Here is a 17,314-nt window from a genome sequence, read left to right as displayed (position 1 = left end):
ACCAGACGCATTGAAAATTAAGATATTAGAAGAGGAACATCCCCCACATGTTCGGCCACCCTACTATTTACTAAAAGGATTTCAAGGTACAAATTAGCATAGAAATAAAATTCCTAGAATTTACATAACTTCGAATTTGGCTCTGTAATTCTCCTTAGTATAGAGGATTTTAAATAAGACTACAGCTGCGAAATTGCATGGAGAAATTACGAACGAATTCATTGATAATATCGCCGATAACAATTCTCGACGCTATAGGAGATTATTCAAAACTCGTAGGTTAAATCTATTCTTATTTATAGATTTTAGTAGTAGTAAATAAATAACATTCAAGATATTCGTTATATGGGGGGAATTAGATATTATTTACCTTTTACTTCTTTATGTTTAAATATTTCTAATATGGCTTTATGTGGGATTCCTTTTTTAGCTGGGTTTTATTCTAAGGATATAATTTTAGATATAGTTATAGTAGGTATAGTATAGTTAGTTTAGTATAGTCGAGATCATGCATTACGAACAACATACATACGTTTCTATAATTTTTTTAAACTTACTATTTTAACTAAGTATGAGCATGTCCACTGGGTGGGATTATACCTAGGTAAATTTAACGGTTTTAATTGCTCGTCAGATCTAAATATTAGGCATCTAATTTGGATTCATACGGAAAAATATTCAGTGCGTGGCAGAACTGGCAGAGTACTTTTCCAAACTCAATATTATGACCACTCAGGGTAAAACAGCCCAAAGTGCACCGTAGGACACAGGCCGTGACCCAGTTATCCGAGGCGTTGAAGGACGCTGCGATACGGATGTAACATTATAATGTATTGTCATGTGTACTATGTATTATACTATATATAATAAGTTTAGGTACATGTCCTTAGTGCGCTCTCAGGCTGAGTGAGAACTACGCCAACTCAGCTGCCGTGTCATGTACACTCATGTTACTTTGAGATGCACTTTAAAATAACTAGGATAAACACGCAACTTCGTTATTGTTCGAACCGCTGAAATGATTTAGATAAGAGATTTGAGGCCCAGAAAAGGTAGGTTGGTTTTTATCAATCATCATTCCACGCAGACGAAGTCGCGGACAAAACCTAGTAAATAAGTAAGTACATAATATGAATATGTTTTATCCGTGGAATGTAAACTCGTGGTAAACTCCATTAAGTTTAAGATTTACATGATTCTAATGTCTTAGTTTTAACTCATTTTCTTTTTGTTTGTGTCGTTGGCGTATGTGTCGCCACCAACTCATAGTTTAAGTCAGGTCCCCACTGAAAACAGTGAAAACCAGCGCCGCGGATTACCGCGGCATTATGCTGAGTGGGGTCCTATTTTAGCGTCCAATGTTTTTTTGTCTGTACGTTTCCTTTTTTTCATATATGTAATCTGTTGTGGCGTTAAATAAATGTATTTTCTTTCTTTTTTTCTACTTCATTTTCGACATCAACTATGTCGGTACATCGATGTTTTCTGTGTATTTAAGTATTATACATATCGTTGTCTGAGTACCCACAACACAAGCCTTCTTGAGCTTACCGGGGGACTTAGTCAATTTGTATAAGAATGTCCCTATAATATTTATTATTTTATCGTGCCAAATATCGTCTTCTTAGCTTTATCAGTAGTGTTAAAAAAATATTTTCACGTACCCGAAACTTATCTGAAATGCTTATGTACATAAGATATTTCTTTCCCCGAAACTCCGAAAGGGTTATATACACAAAAGCCTCTCGTCATGCAACCCTCTCCACCTTTCTTAGTTGGTACCTGTAATTTCTTCCAGTGAAAAGCCTACAATCGATGTTTAGATAAGTCACAGATGAGTGTACTTTGATTTCCCGAGAGGTCTCGTGTTTTCTTCATCGGGCGAACTATTTTCCTTGGCTTCTGTAATGGAACATTTTCCGTTACATTTAACAATTTTATATAATAGCAGGCGTGGCTCACTCCGCGATTTCGTCGCGTCGCTACAAGTACATGCGGCCCACACCAATATTGGTGTCTAGCCATAGTAGTTGCCGCGCCCCGCTACGGAACGGACGCCTGTTCGCGCTTGCGCCACCTAGCGGCCATATTTGTCGTAATAGACGCGTATTGTTATAAAGTCAATCTTCTGTACCTAGTATAATTTATTCTGTGATAATAGCTAACTCTTGACTGTGTTTCCTCTCGATTTTTCGTCTTTCTTTTGACGAGTGAGTTTCTTTATACTCTGTAGACAGGTAAAGCAAGAGGAAGGTGATGATTTTCACCGGTATGTTTAACAAATAAAATACAGAATTTATGTTCCGTAACAAAACATTACGAAAAACTTGCATAATTACACCGTTACAAGCTGACAAGAATATAGGGTGATTTCGGGGTCGTGGAGGTACGTTTTTTTCTTACTTCTCTCTTTCTTTGATTTAAGTATGTATATCGTTGTCTAGTGCCCATAATACAAGCTTTGTTTAGTTTGGGGCTAGGTTGATCTGTGTAATAGAGTCCCATTTCCCATCCCATTTATAAATATTATATTATATATTTAAGTGTAAATATCTCCAACACTCTTTAGTAACATTTTAAATCATCTAGATGACCTTTTATAACTTATCTTCCTATTTCCATCGTGTCAATGTCAGTTTGTAACATCGCAATTTCCTAAAAATATTTACTAGCTGGCCGCTTCAACGGCAACGTACTACATATTACTTGAACGAAAGAAAAATATATTTTCTATTAAATTTACAGCAAGGAAATGTTATTTCGTAGCGATATTTTGCTAGAACGATGAGAGAAACGATATCGCCACCGTACTAGACCGTATCTTGGTCTCAAATTGACATCTTTGTAGAAAGAACTTGAAGTACAGTCAGTATAACAAGTAGTTATAGTATGAATTATCTCAGGTGATTTCTTCGGGCTCAGGCCCTAATCCGTTAAACAAAAGCCTTTGTTTACAGCACGTGCCAAAGCAACCATGTCGTTTAAAAAACCGGCTAAGTGCGAATTGGACTCGCCCACCGAGGGTTCCGTACTTTTTAGTATTTGTTTTATAGCGGCAACAGAAATACATCATCTGTGAAAATTTCAACTGTCACGTCACTATCACGGTTCGTGAGATACAGCCTGGTGACAGACGGACAGACGGACAGCGGAGTCTTAGTAATAGGGTCCCGTTTTTACCCTTTGGGTACGGAACCCTAAAAAGCAACTATCGTGATCATTCAGCGAACAATCAGGGTGGTTTTGTTTTTGGAGATAACAAAACGTGTTATCTCCGAATGGGCTGTTTCATGAATTAGAACAGCCGTTCCTAACCTGGGGGTAATTACCCCCGTGGGGATAAAACAGGCATATTACCGGGTTCAAAGTCAAAGATAACAAAGACTATAAAAAAGAATATTAATGATTATGGAGGAGGGGTAAAATCGAGTTCCCTAGTTAGTCAAAGGGGTGACAGTACTGAATTAGAACCATATAATTAGAATTTTAAATTTGTTTTTTAATCTGGCTTATGTCGGGCTTATAAGCAGTAAGCAGTGTAACCACTGCATAAAGGAAACAATACCTTTTGTTTAACAGATTAGGGCCCGAGCTCGAAAAAATCATCTGAGATAATTCATACTATACCTATGAGTGCACCCATATGGGTGCTTTACCCGTACCATGACGGTATCAAAACTGACATATACGCTAACTTTTACGTAAGTTACTTTCTATACATCTCGCATGCACTAATATGCGAGTACGGAGTACGAGCGAGATGCATAGAAAGTAAGTTACGTTCTCGATAGCGTTTATGTCAGTATCAAATGGTAAACACACTTGTCAATTTAAGCATAGAGTAACTTATACTAGAGCGGTACTGTCATAGTAAATTTTGTAACCCCAGTAAATTCACTGCCATCTGTCGACACACTTTAAAACTAAAAATAAATATTTATAAAAATACGATAAAATGTATTTAAATGTGGATAAATGATTTTTTTTATTTGCATTAATTATTTTTATAATTTTGATCCATGTTCTTTCACTGATATGCGTTAAAATTATAAATAACAAACGAAACTGTCAACGCCCTCTATACGAGTGTAGGCCAAAACTAGTGGCGCCCTCTGATCGAGAATCAAATTTTCGTGATTTTCGAGGCACGTTTTTTCCTTAGACTGTATGTCTATTACGGAGTTATATCTATCTTTGATTTAAGTAAACAATCTAAGGGAAATCGGGGTGAAATAATATAGACATCATATCTCTTAATAATATTTTTATTTAAATTTAGAACAGTATAGACTAACAAATACCTATGACTAAAGTGAAAGGGTTCTAGTGAACCTGGTGAAAATGAGTATTTATCATAATGAGATGAATTAACAGTATTTACCAACTATATGATTTTACTTTAAAAACTTGGCAGTGATCTGTCATTGAAAACTTTTTTCATTAAGATATTTCCACATTTAATCCATGCAATAATTTTATATTTTTAAGAAAGAATTAAGAAAGTCAAATATAAAATTATTGTTATACCTTGATTCTCTAACAAAAAGCTGTATATATCTGATTTGTAATAATAAGAGACAGGCAACTATTACCAGAAATAACATATACATATAAAAGAAAATTAATGAGAAAATGTTCTTAAGAGAATCACAGTTTTTTTTTTTCAAACATTTTTGTCATGATTAGTAGGTACCTAAGTTTACGATGTAATATAAATGACAGATCGAAACCTCCCAAACACACTTAGCGGCTAAAATTTCAGTTTTATGGTGGGAAAATTCACACTGACCGAATATAATGAAAAAGAAGAGAGAAGGGAGATCTTAAAAACTAAAATAAAAATACAAGAAGACAATAAACGAGTTTTGAATGATTCACGGTTAGTTTCACTAGACTTATATTGACCGGGATATAGACCGTGATTACCTTACTGCGTCGAAATATCGGGAGCTCACAAATAATACAAAAGGTAATCACGGTCTATATCCCGGTCAATATAAGTCTGACAATAAACGAGTCTTTAGATTGTAACTTCTTTCCTACGTTGTTATTCTGTGGGTCTTGAAACAGATATATCCCAAGCCAACCAGTGTCGCTTACAAACGCTACTCTCTTGATTTTTTTTAAATCGCCTTAACCGAATTTCAGCCTGTTATAGTAAGGAACCAAAAATCTGCCTAGCCTATCCAAAAGTAACAAAAGAGTAGCTTTCCTAACCGACACTCTTGTCTCAATTGAAAATAATGCCATCTAACGGTGACCGTTTGAACTAGCCTAGTTTATTTGTCTTCTCGTACTTTGTGTCAGTCCCTCGCCTCAGTTCCTGGGCCTGGGGCGTTGTTGCGACTGCTCCTGCTGGAACTCATTGTTCGGTCGCTGGTTCTATTGAAAAAAAACGTTCATTGTATATACTCATTCATTCATTGGGACAGGAGGTGCATGCGCATACTGCTCGCTCTTTGAGTTTGGTCAAAGACGCATTTTATAGGTTATTTTTTATACCAGATTGAAGTTGAAGTTATGGTTGGAAGAAAGCTGAAGGGTTTGATTTCATTGACGCGTTCATTGGGTCAGTCCGGTCGTATCCTCACGTTTTCCTTTACCGAAAAGCATTTGGTAGGAATCAATAAATTATGTTTCATAAGTACATAAATGTTTAATACATAAAACTTATTGGTACAAGACGGCACGCGACCCGCAATCTTCGGCTGAAAGCTGAAAGTCACACTCAAGGTCTTAATTTATGAAACAAACTACCTACCTAATAAATAATGAAAATATCTAAAATTCATCTCTCTTTATACGACATCGTTTAAAGTTTCATTTTCTCCATGTTTTTCTATTATCTATATTAAGTTGCTTGATGACTAACAAAACATTACAGCAAACTTACATATACCGTTTTAAAAATATAGATCTCTAATGGTTTTATACAAATTACGTAACATAATATCATAAATGGCCTGATGCTCCAACGGCATTGTTAACTTTGTCGGATGGACATGCCATGGAAAGGTAATTCTTGTCACGAACAATTCATTAGTGGAATGAAGCGAAGCTGTTAGTGCTGTTACTGCTATTATTATCTATAATTTCTTTAGTTTCTCTTACATAAGGTTTGAATGAAAATGAAGACGTCTGGGACTTCATATTAGTCAGGAAATGTGTGCGATGCCTCTTGTTTATCGGTCGATATGCAAGTGATAGGGCAGTGATTTTATAAGTTATTTTAACTTTTTTTGTTAGTCATATGAGATGTTATTGCAGGTCACTGCACATAATCTGCTAAATTACTGTAAGCCTAATGGAATTCTCCATTTTGAACCTTAAGAACTACCTGTCTAAAAACTGATTCTTCTAGTAAAGTATTTTCTTACAATGCTAGCTTGCCTGGTAGGTACATGCAAAAAACACTTAGGTGCGTGGAACACTGCATCTGATTCGCACGACGAGCCCCGACGTGTGAGGGGGATGTCGATATAATACGCGCATAGCATCGTCTCGCACAAACATCGGAGCGACGTGCGAATCGGATGCAGTATGCCATGCGTCTTAAAGGAAGATCTGGATCAACTCCCATTTAAATACCACTATTTAGCCCTCCACAGGGCACTGGGATCAATACAAGCTTTTAGGGCAGCGCACCCTTGGCTTTGTAACTGAAACTGGCATACCTGTATCTGCCTAGCTCTTTCGGCGCTGATACAGTAATGGTATGGACCCTAAAGCAATGGTATGGTAATGGTATGGTGGTGCTATACAGTAATGGTGGGTAGTAGAAAAGCGGACCCTGGCAAAGGCGGCGATAACGCTAGGTAGAAGAAGAAGACAGTAATGGTAGGGACGTCGGGCTCCCTATTGGAGAATACTGGAATCATTGCCACCATGCCGGGGCAGCACCCCCTTGGAATTGCTGATAACACATCTGCCATACGTCTCTCTCTGAGCTCATCCTCCACAACGCTGGCTCTGCTAGTGAGAAGTGCATCCTCGGTGGATAGCACTGGGATCACTGCCAACATCTTTCTCAAACTGCTAGTTGCTCAAACTTGCATACCTGTCACTCTATAGGCTCATCTTCGGGTGGTGATGGAGTGTTAGTGGAAACATCACACTCTTCAGTGAGGGGCACTACACAACGCTACAAACGGCGGTGGAACACCAACATGGCTGGGCAGCGCTATAAACGCGAGTAGCCCCCTTGGTATTGCTACTAGCTCAAATCCATAACGTTCTCTCTCTAGGCTCATCTTCGGACGGTGATGCAGTCATTTTAGATAACATCACACTATTTAATAGACGGCAGCACTTAGCGAAGGGATCAACACAAGCAAATTGGGGCATTGTCTTAACATTGTTAGTCACATAAACTGGCATAATACCTGTCTCTCTCTAGGCTCATCTTCCGGCGGCGATGGAGTGGTGGTGGGGATATCACATTCCTCAGTGGGAGGTACCACACAGCGCAGCGAACGGCGGTCGAACACCAACATAGCTGGGCAACGCTGAAGACGCGGGTAGCCCCCTTGGCATTGCCAGTAGCGATTGCAGGATTTGCCTAGGGGCACATTGCCGTTGGGGTCTTCGTTGCAGAGAGCTGGAAGGAAAATATATATAGTATTAAATTTTTGGCAACCGTAAATATTGTGATCTAAAAAAGGAGTAGGTAGGTACAATTTTTTTATAACTTCTCTGAACCTACGGCACCTTAACTGACCGTCGGTGGACGTTATTTGCAAATTGCAATACAATTTATGACTAGAGATTAAAGTGCTTTGGATTTTATTAAGACTTTATGACGCTGCTATACTTAATTTAATTTTCATCGGTTCAATATAGTTTTCACAAAAATGTTAATAACACTATTCGTCATGTTATGGCACAAGTCGTCAACAAAATGGATACTTCAAGTATAGAAATACTTAAGGTACCTTCGCCATCAGATATATCGGAGCGGCCAAGGTGCTCACAAATATCTGAACACGCCTCTATAGAGTACGTGATCAGATATTGTGGAATTTGCGGAGCACCTCGGGCGCTCCGATTTATACCAAGCATATTCTAGAACCTAATTTGCTTCAGTTTAATTTCTTAAACTTACACCATGCCTACATTCTGCACCAAAGATATAATCTAAATCTAATGGAATAATAAATTTGTCTCTTGCACACAAGCTTCTTGTAAAGTAGAATATACGATTGCAGTATAATCTTCGCGGGTTTCAAAATAATGCACCTAGATCTTAGTAGCTACGTTATTCGAAGCAGCTAAGCGTGTTGCAAGTTTGCCAGGTGCCAACTTTGCCCAGCTCCAAATCTAACAAGTGACGTCGTCAGTGGTATATTCTATCTACATAAGTGAATATTTCGATCACAGACTTTCTACCACAGACTAAATAAATGTAGTACCGCTGGATATTGAAGCCCAAGTAATGTATGTAAATAAAGTGTTTAATAAAATAAAATAAATTACTATTGTATATTGTATAGTTAATTAAAATGTAATAGTAGATCAATAGATAAACCAGATTTAGGGAGGTATTCTTGAGTCATAACAAAAATAGTGCCGCGCGGGACAACAACAAAAATGCTTTTCTGGTTTTAATAAATAACGCATTATTTATTATAAATAAGTAAATCGATTCACTAAATAATTCTCTACATAGAGGTATCAAGTACCTATTTGATAATACATTGCCTACATCCAAACTTATGATTTTTTTGCCGAGCCAAGCCGCACGTCGGACACGCGAATTAGGTGTAGATTTCGCCGTTTTTAGGGTTTGAAATTCGATTTTATCACAAACGATACATACTTAAGGAACATTAGTATAATTAAAAACTGTAATAGCATATATTAAAGAAAAAGTGACGAAGCCCTCCAGTGGTGAAGGCCGGATTCGAACCGCTTGCCCTTAGAGCTGGTCAAAGACGCCTAGTCTTACTAAGATGGCATATAGTCGAGAAATTCGGACGGGCACCGCCGTGGCGAGGTGGCCTAGGGGTTCATGGCGTTAGCCGCGATAGCTAAAGACGCCGGTTCGAATCCGGCCTTCACCACTGGAGGGCTTCGTCACTTTTTCTTTAATATATGCTATTACAGTTTTTAATTTATATATAGTAGTGTGACTACTTTAAAAAACAGAAATCAAAATATTTAAAAAAATAATTTGATTTGTTCTCAAACTTGAACATTAGTATATTTTTTTATTAGTTTTATAATGATAACATACCCATAGCAAAACTTTTCGATCAATGTATTTGGAATTATCACTTTGTTACAGCAAAAAATACTCATTTGAAAATTGACCCCTGTGTTTATTGCTACACGTGTACAGGGAAGTGATCTGTGTAGCTCTCATTTAGTTACACAGTGTCACTTTCAAGCTTAAATGCAAATTCGAGTTGAATCGCGGGGCATAAACCAATTACGGCGGAGCTTAATATAGAAGGAAACGCTGTATGGTTTACACGCTGTAAGTTTATACAGGATGGACACTAATCTGGTCAGGAAAAATACATATATTGCATTTAAACACGTAAATGATAAATTGATAATAGATTTTTATTTACAATGTTCAACCAAATTTTAAATATAAGTACTTATATTTATAGGATTGGCAACTGCCCAAGGTTTGCATGGCACCAGCATAGGTTTTACCTCTCTAGTTTTGTTCTATGAGATTTGGTTTAAATTCATGTCATCCAGGCCATAAAATTCCAATAAAAAAGATTTACACAATTTTAGGGATTAACAGGAAGTAAAACACCATCTGTTAAATACTTCGACCGGCCAACTCCATTATCTATTCTCACATACTGACCTATCTTACTTCTCAATGACACGTTTTTATTCCTCACCCTGTATACCATTGTAAATCGTATCAAGCGGTAATGTACACCGTTACAGTCTTCAGAGAAATTTAATTTCCATGGAAATCAGACATGGCGCAGCGCGCAGGTGCCTTGTCACCAGGGTTGCTCCGTACCCGTGTTACATTATATAGTATAGGGTAATTGGCTACTAGTCAAATCAGCTTCTTTTTTCGAACTGTCAAAACGATTTTGCTACTATGGAATTTATATGAAACACTAGCATGTGACGTCACAATCAAATTACCTACTCTTTATAGTTTTACACGGGTTTTAAAATAGAAATTGTGTCTAAATATAACTGCTGTCTACGTTTTTCTATTAATCTTCTGGTGCTTTATTTGATGCATGGTGTAAAATAATTTATTTAAAATACAGTCAAATACCCTATTATATTTGGTCAAAACTTACTTTAAAATATACAAAGTGCATAAAGTAACAAAATATTTTATTTATAACCATAATCAGAAAAGTTTATAATATAAAACTAAAATATTCTTTAAAAAGTACCTACATAAGTTGTATAAATACAGTTATTTTGACAGTTTTTTTCTATTTGCCTTCTGCCCGCGACTTCGTCTGCGTGGAATGATGATGATGGTAAGTGATAAAAACTAATGTCCTTCCCTGGAGCTCAAACTATCTCTATACCAAATTTCATCTATATCGTTTCAGCGGTTTAAGTATGAAGAGACTAGTAACAGACAGACAGTTACTTTCGCATTAATAAGGTTAGTAGGAATTTGTTAAAAAAAAGTGGCAACCCTATTTACGCCATATGTGTCCCGCCAACATTATCCTACAGGATGAAAAGTCGTACGGTTTCCGCAAATAGAGCGTGAGCAAATATTTGAACCAGATATGGCTGTAGGTAATTGGTGCATAAGTCAAATAGAGTTTGTCTCAGCTAACTTTGTACCGACTTCAATAGAACAAAGTGAGGTAATGCCATTATAAACGACATAAATGAATATACATTTATCATTAATGATGACAACGTCAGGTGACAACCTAAACTCACTAATTACTAAAAAAGAGTTGAACGAAAATCAACTTTATTTTGGTCAATAAGGCTCACTACGGTTATGAATTGATGGTAGTACTTAAGGTGGTTCGATTTTCATACAAAATTCAATCTGCTTTAATTAAGGCACTACACACTATTACTACACAAATATTTGCTCATTTATCTACTTTCGAATATTCATTTGCGCTAAATTAATAGAAAAACTTTGTTTCATACAGAAATCATACATAAATCAACGTAATTTTTTCATCAATTTTACGTATGTGTGTGTCACAAATGTCGTGTCGTGAGTTGTGATCGTCACCTGATGACATTATCACACACATAAATAAAATAAATAAAAATAAAATAGATTAATGTTGTATTGACTTGTAAAAGAGGCCTTGAGGCTTGAGGTTTGTACTTGCAGCAAACATATTTTTTTTTTTTTTTTTTTTTTTTTTTTTTAATTTAAGTAAGTATCTACATAGTTAAGTCGCCGTTTACGTTGTGTATATTAAATAGAAGGTCCCTGAAAACAGTCCTTCATAAAGTGACATTTTAGATTTAGTTCCACGACTGTTTACATAATTAATATTGATGCAGCAAAATTCATGCCCCTGTAGGGCTAAGATGGTCGGTTTTTTATATATTTTTGGTTTCTTAAAGTGGGGTCCACAGACCCCCTAGGGGTCCGTAGCTTGTTTAACAGGGGTGCGCAGTAGGTCAATTACCTACTGTAAACATACTAAAATATAAATGAGGTTTTGATTTTTTCTCAAAATATTTTTGACCGGGGTCCGTGGAATTATTTAAATTGTGAAAGTGGTCCGTGACTGCAAAAAGTTTAAGGAACCCTGTCCTAACATGTATGTAAGTGCAAAGGGACGCATGACATGACAAGTGATAAAAATGCGACTATGATACCGCCACAGTACAAAGCCAGCAATGCGTAGATTACGGCTGATTTCCATTGATAGCAGACAGAAATCGCATCGCATTAACTTTCTCCCTAATCGGATAGCTTGTAAACTGTATCATACGATTGTCGTCGCGATATAGGCTAGGAGCTAGGCACGACTCGCTCTTGAAAACTTCATAAACAGCGGTATCCGCCAAATTTTAATTATATCTAAGAGCATTAGTGCTCACTCCATACATCGGTTTTGTTACCAAAAAGGCTATTATTTTCGTAGTCTACATCTAGCGTCATGTAGCGGAACTATCAGTACTGCTACTCAACACTAGATGTCACATGTGTCGCGCATTTGACCAAGTGTATTTCTCAAAAAATTTGAACTAATACTATAAGCAGAAGGAGTTAAAAATAGAGTTCCCGTTAATCCGGTTATAATATTAGCTGAAAATCGTTAAGCATTAGTCTTTCCAGTTCTGAGAGTTTCGCTACTTGACACTAGATAATTTAAAGAAAAAATATGATTTGGTTTAATATGAGTCCTCAACGCGGATAGGCATGGTTACTTTTATTATGATGATGCATATTTGGGAATAAATTAAAATGATGCGATGCACAGAGTACTCCCTAGAGTTCTTAATTTTAATTTTATTTCGAAGGGGTCAAGTCAAAGCGACGTACCGTCAAAAAGATTGTAATTTATTAATAAATAAACAAAAGCACTATAAAAAATTACACACTAGCTAGCGACCAGCATAGCTATCCTGCAAGCGTACTATGGGTAGTTTTATCTATGTGGTAAAATCAGTGTCACTTTTTAACACCACGCGACTGAAAGAGACTGGCTGTCACGTAGATAAATAGTATATATGACCATCATATCCGTATTGTTCTGTACCTTTTTTTATATCACTTTTCTTCCTCGTGTTATCCCGGCATTTTGCCACAGCTCATGGGAGCCTGGATCCGCTTGACAACTAATCCCAAGAATTGACGTAGGCACTAGTTTTTATATTTCACTAACGACAAAAACAGCTCCTAGACTACAACTGATTGGATTACAATCAGCCGCATCGATTAATCGCTCGGCTAGTTTGACAGGAGAAATCGATTTAATAATCGAATAATTAACCGGCTATTCGCCGAAACAATGATCGTAATCGAACCGTCTCATTTGTCAGCTCTTTGGTTATTATATTACACTCGTATTTAACTGATTGATTGCGTCTAGTCGTTGGTTCAAGGGTTATATGCTCTCATAATTGTTTCGCTGTAATTGATTAGACTGACATAGGTACTTAATTCGACATTTATTATATGATAAACGTGAAACTATAAATCGCCTATCATCCGAGAGCTGGAGTAAGATTGGAGCGATCTCTTGGTGGACCACAAGGATTTCTTACCGGTATTAATACCAAAATACCACCAAGTGTGGGGGTTGGGGATTCCGCATAGGGAGAACTAAAAAGAGGGAGAGAACTCCCGAGTGTTGGCTGGAGGGGGCCCCCTCCAGCCAACACTTTGGAGTTCTCTCTCTCTCTCTTTGGTCCGGGCGCATTCGGCCGCCGTGATTAACAGAAATGAACAAAACTACCCAAAAAGGAGGAAAAAACTATTTGACTATTTTACTCTTTAAGGTGCCTTCGGGTCTGAAAAAACGGCCGATATCGCACCATTCTCAAATCCATGCACTTAAAATATCTAAAATCTTAGTAGTTAGTACTTAAGATTAATAATGAAAGGAAGTAGAAACGGAAACCAAGGCCCCTAAAGTCAACACATTTTTCTGATTAAATCGCAAAGAGGATAATAGTATATGTCGCTTGGTTTTTAACGAGATAACATTGCAGACTTACGGCACAGAATAAGTATTAAGTAATAGTATTTATCATACAGAACGGCCACGCACCGCCCCGCCCCGACTCGAATTACCTCGCCCCGCGACAGCAGATTGACGACCTTTTGGCGCACGCTCAGTGCGGTTTTTAAGCAACTTAACACAATGACGCATGACGCGTGTACAGACGTGCCGTTCACACATAGAAACGCAAATGATTTTTAATGCATAGCGTGTTCGCCCTGTGACCTAAAGTCAAAAAAAAAATTCTGATTAAATCTCGCAAAGAAGCTAAGAGTATATGTCGCTTGGTTAACGAAATAACATTGCAGACTTACGGTGTTTCTGGCAGCCGTCGACGTTCTCGGGCCAGTCGCAGGAATGCGCGTGCTCGTTGTACAGCAGCCCGCCGATGCAGAGCTGCTCGGTGGCCGTGCCGTTCCAGCACGTCCAATAGCGCGTGCATGAGGTCTCGTGCCCGAAGATGCCGTACAACCAGTCGCAGTGCTCCGTGCCGATCGGAGGATCTGGTGGGGATAACAAATCGCATTATATATTACTTGTATTGTATTAATGTTTTGAAAAGACATGTCCCGCCGAGTTTGTTGCCGGTCCCATATTGAGATACCTTCCTCCAATTGAGGAGGGCCAGGGATTTAAATCTTCTCGAGTGTAGGGTTAGAGCCGGCGGAGCTTTATTTGACTTTCATAAGCGCATTGTTATATGCCTACTTGAATAATAAACTATCTTTATGTTATATTTATCTGTATTATATTGTAAATAGCAAACTCGACGACTAGAGCCTATTCTGCTAGTCCAACCATAATATTCTAGTGAATATTATGGTACGACTATTATGGTATGGACTAAAATGATACTGGATTGGAAACGTGCCGGCGTATGGCCCTGCGATGGTCGAGAGCACGCACTATGGAATGGGCCACGCCACGTGTAGATGCGTACGCGCCATCGTTGGCCCACTACCTTTGATGTGCGGATGAAAAACAAACACCGTGGCCATCCCATCGCCATCCCGCCGCGCCACAAGCCATCCGACACCACTACCCTCTCTACACGCTGGCCCATCTTAGTGGGCCAGTATGATGGCCCATCGTGTAGAGGAGCCATCAAATCTATTGTACCGTAAAGCCATCCAACTACACATTGTAGAGTATTACAACTATGGTCCACAACTTTAAGTACAAGTACCAATGTTCATTTCGTTTTGTCTGAGTTATTTCTTCCATTTACATAAATATTTAACCATAGACTAGGTACTATTAGAAATAGTAGTCCCAACTAAACGAAGATATTCAAGTTAACTTTGTACCATAGTCGAAGCTTTTGGACTATAGTATAGTTGCGTGTTTTACGCTACTTACTTAACTGAACCATATGGGTACCCCTTCACAACAACCTCGCACCCGTTAGATACCCACTCTGACCGTTAAGTCGTACTGGCCGTAGTTGCACTCCCAGTATTTTTTTTTGTATACTACGTCGGTGGTAAACAAGCATACGACCCGCCTGATGGTAAGCAGTCACCGTAGCCTATGGTCGCCTGCAACACCAGAGACAATACGTGCGCGTAAAAACGGGACCCTATTACTAAGACTTCGCTGTCCGTCTGTCTGTCTGTCACCAGGCTGTATCTCATGAAACGTGATAGCTAGACAGTTGAAATTTTCACAGATGATGTATTTCTGTTGCCGCTATAACAACAAATACTAAAAACAGAATAATATAAATATTTAAATGGGGCTCCCATACAACAAACGTGATTTTTTTGCTGTTATTTCCGTAATGGTACGGAACCCTTCGTGCGCGAGTCCGACTCGCACTTGGCCGGTTTTTTATATTTTATATCTGACACCTAGAGACTTTTACATCTCTTAACAATTTTAGTAATTGTCTGTTGTTTATTTTTTATTAGTTTTTTTTATCTAATTCGACATTTAGACTGGATACATCTCTAACAAAGTATCTAATATTTCATTGATTCCATATTTGTAATTGTTTCTTGTAATTTTTGGTTAATTTTATTGCTTGTAAAAATTGACATGTAAAAGTGCCCCTGTGGCCTATTTGCTGAATAAATGTTTGATGTTTGAGAATGAACGCCCTGCCGGCGGCGAGCGGTGCGGTAATAGAAAGCGGCCGTTGTTGGCATTATGTCAAACAATGTACTTACTTATCTGAACCTTAGGGTACTCGCAGTAGTTCGACCTCCAAGGGTAATCGCAGCCCTCAGTCACGCCCCTGTGCTTCCCAGCGAACACCAGGCCGTTAGGACAGTCGTACTGCACCGACTGCCCGTTGTCGCACTCCCAGTACTTGTCGCAATATTTGTCGTCGCCGACTACGCGTGACTTAGCCTTGCAGGGGTCTTCGATCTGCGCGCAGGTGACAACCGACGCGAGGGAGATGGCAACTGTAAAGAAAAAAGATCTCTTAGACCCACTTGCACTATTCACTAACCTGGGGTTAACCGGTTAAACCTAGAGTTACCACGGTTACCAGTATATTTTGACACAAGGTTAACGGTTTAACCGGTTAACCACGGGTTAGTGGGATGATACTAATGGATGATAAAATATTATTGTAAGTTCACCAAGCCCCTTAAAACTTATAGCTTGTTTTTTTATTAGGCGTAACCTTAAGGTACCTAATATGTAACTTTGTAAATAATTATGTATAGGATTATTTAAAATTGATATCAAGGAGATAGACACATAATATTATTGGCCACTGCCGGCCCGTGGCCGTACATCCAATTTCAAGCTTTCAAATGCAACCTACACATATTCATACGTACCTATAGTACCTACAACCTACCTAACAATAGCTGACGCAAAGTAAAATACATGAATTATGTATTTCTTTGACGTCTGAGGTCCGTGAACTGAAACGTAATAATCTTAAAAACCACCGCACGTCAAAAGAAAGACGAAAAGACCGGAAAAGAGTCATTTAATTATGTCGAAAAATGGCGAAAAACAGGTACCATTTCCTTTTCCTTTTTTTACGGTAAATAGACTGAGCTTTCGTTTCCGGCTTAATCGGTATACGTTCTTATCCATTTTAACAAAAGGAGTGTTATGTTTTACATATATAATACAGGGTGATCAATCCAAATGGGTCAGTATAGAGAAGTCAGAAACTATGAGAAAGCGAAATCTGTTTGAAAAGGAACCATGGCGTCGATTTTAGATTTAATAATTTCAAACTTTTTTTATACCCTCATACATAACCGGGAATCGAACCTGGTCAATATTCTTTATGTAATCGCTTGTAGTATTTGTTTGTATAATTGATCCTGAAATTGGAATAAAAAATTAGAAAAAAATGAATGCCATCATCTTCCTCGCGTTGTCCCGGCATTTTGCCTCGGCTAATGGGAGCCTGGGGTCTGCTTGGCAACCAATCCCAAGAATTGACGTGGGCACTAGTTTTTACGAAAACGACTGCCATCTGACCTTCCAACCCAGAGGGGAAACTAGGCCTTATTGGGATTAGTCCGGTTCCCTCACGATGTTTCACCGAAAAGCAAGTGGTAAATATATAAGATATTTCGTACATAAGTTTCGAAACACTCATTGGTACGAAGTCGGGGTTTGAACCCTCTATCTCCAGATTGCAAGTCGCACGCCCTTACCGCTAGGCCACCAGCGCTTTGAAA

At 38.2% G+C, this 17,314-nt stretch overlaps 2 protein-coding genes and 1 non-coding gene across 3 annotated transcripts in view; 1 reads left to right on the top strand and 2 right to left on the bottom strand.

Annotated features, from left to right (window-relative positions):
- The window catches only part of LOC134755207 (uncharacterized), a 417,347-nt gene that overhangs the window by 156,021 nt on the left and 244,012 nt on the right, over positions 1 to 17,314 (bottom strand). The gene's annotated exons all lie outside the window — the stretch shown is intronic.
- The window catches only part of LOC134755237 (protein obstructor-E-like), a 57,142-nt gene continuing 45,025 nt past the window's right edge, over positions 5,198 to 17,314 (bottom strand). The window contains exons 3-6 of the mRNA XM_063691759.1: positions 15,827 to 16,066; positions 13,973 to 14,161; positions 7,383 to 7,597; positions 5,198 to 5,382 (exon numbers count right to left, since the gene is read on the bottom strand). Of these exons, the coding sequence (XP_063547829.1) occupies positions 5,317 to 5,382; positions 7,383 to 7,597; positions 13,973 to 14,161; positions 15,827 to 16,066 (710 nt within the window). The 3' untranslated portion in view covers positions 5,198 to 5,316. The remainder of the gene's footprint in view (positions 5,383 to 7,382; positions 7,598 to 13,972; positions 14,162 to 15,826; positions 16,067 to 17,314) is intronic.
- On the top strand, positions 8,987 to 9,059 carry Trnas-cga (transfer RNA serine (anticodon CGA)). The gene has a single exon. It is a non-coding gene; the product is annotated as a tRNA-Ser (tRNA).

The sequence above is a fragment of the Cydia strobilella genome, chromosome Z (genome assembly GCF_947568885.1).
Source record: "Cydia strobilella chromosome Z, ilCydStro3.1, whole genome shotgun sequence".
NCBI lineage: Eukaryota > Metazoa > Arthropoda > Insecta > Lepidoptera > Tortricidae > Cydia > Cydia strobilella.
This window is presented reverse-complemented; position numbering and strand designations above follow the sequence as displayed.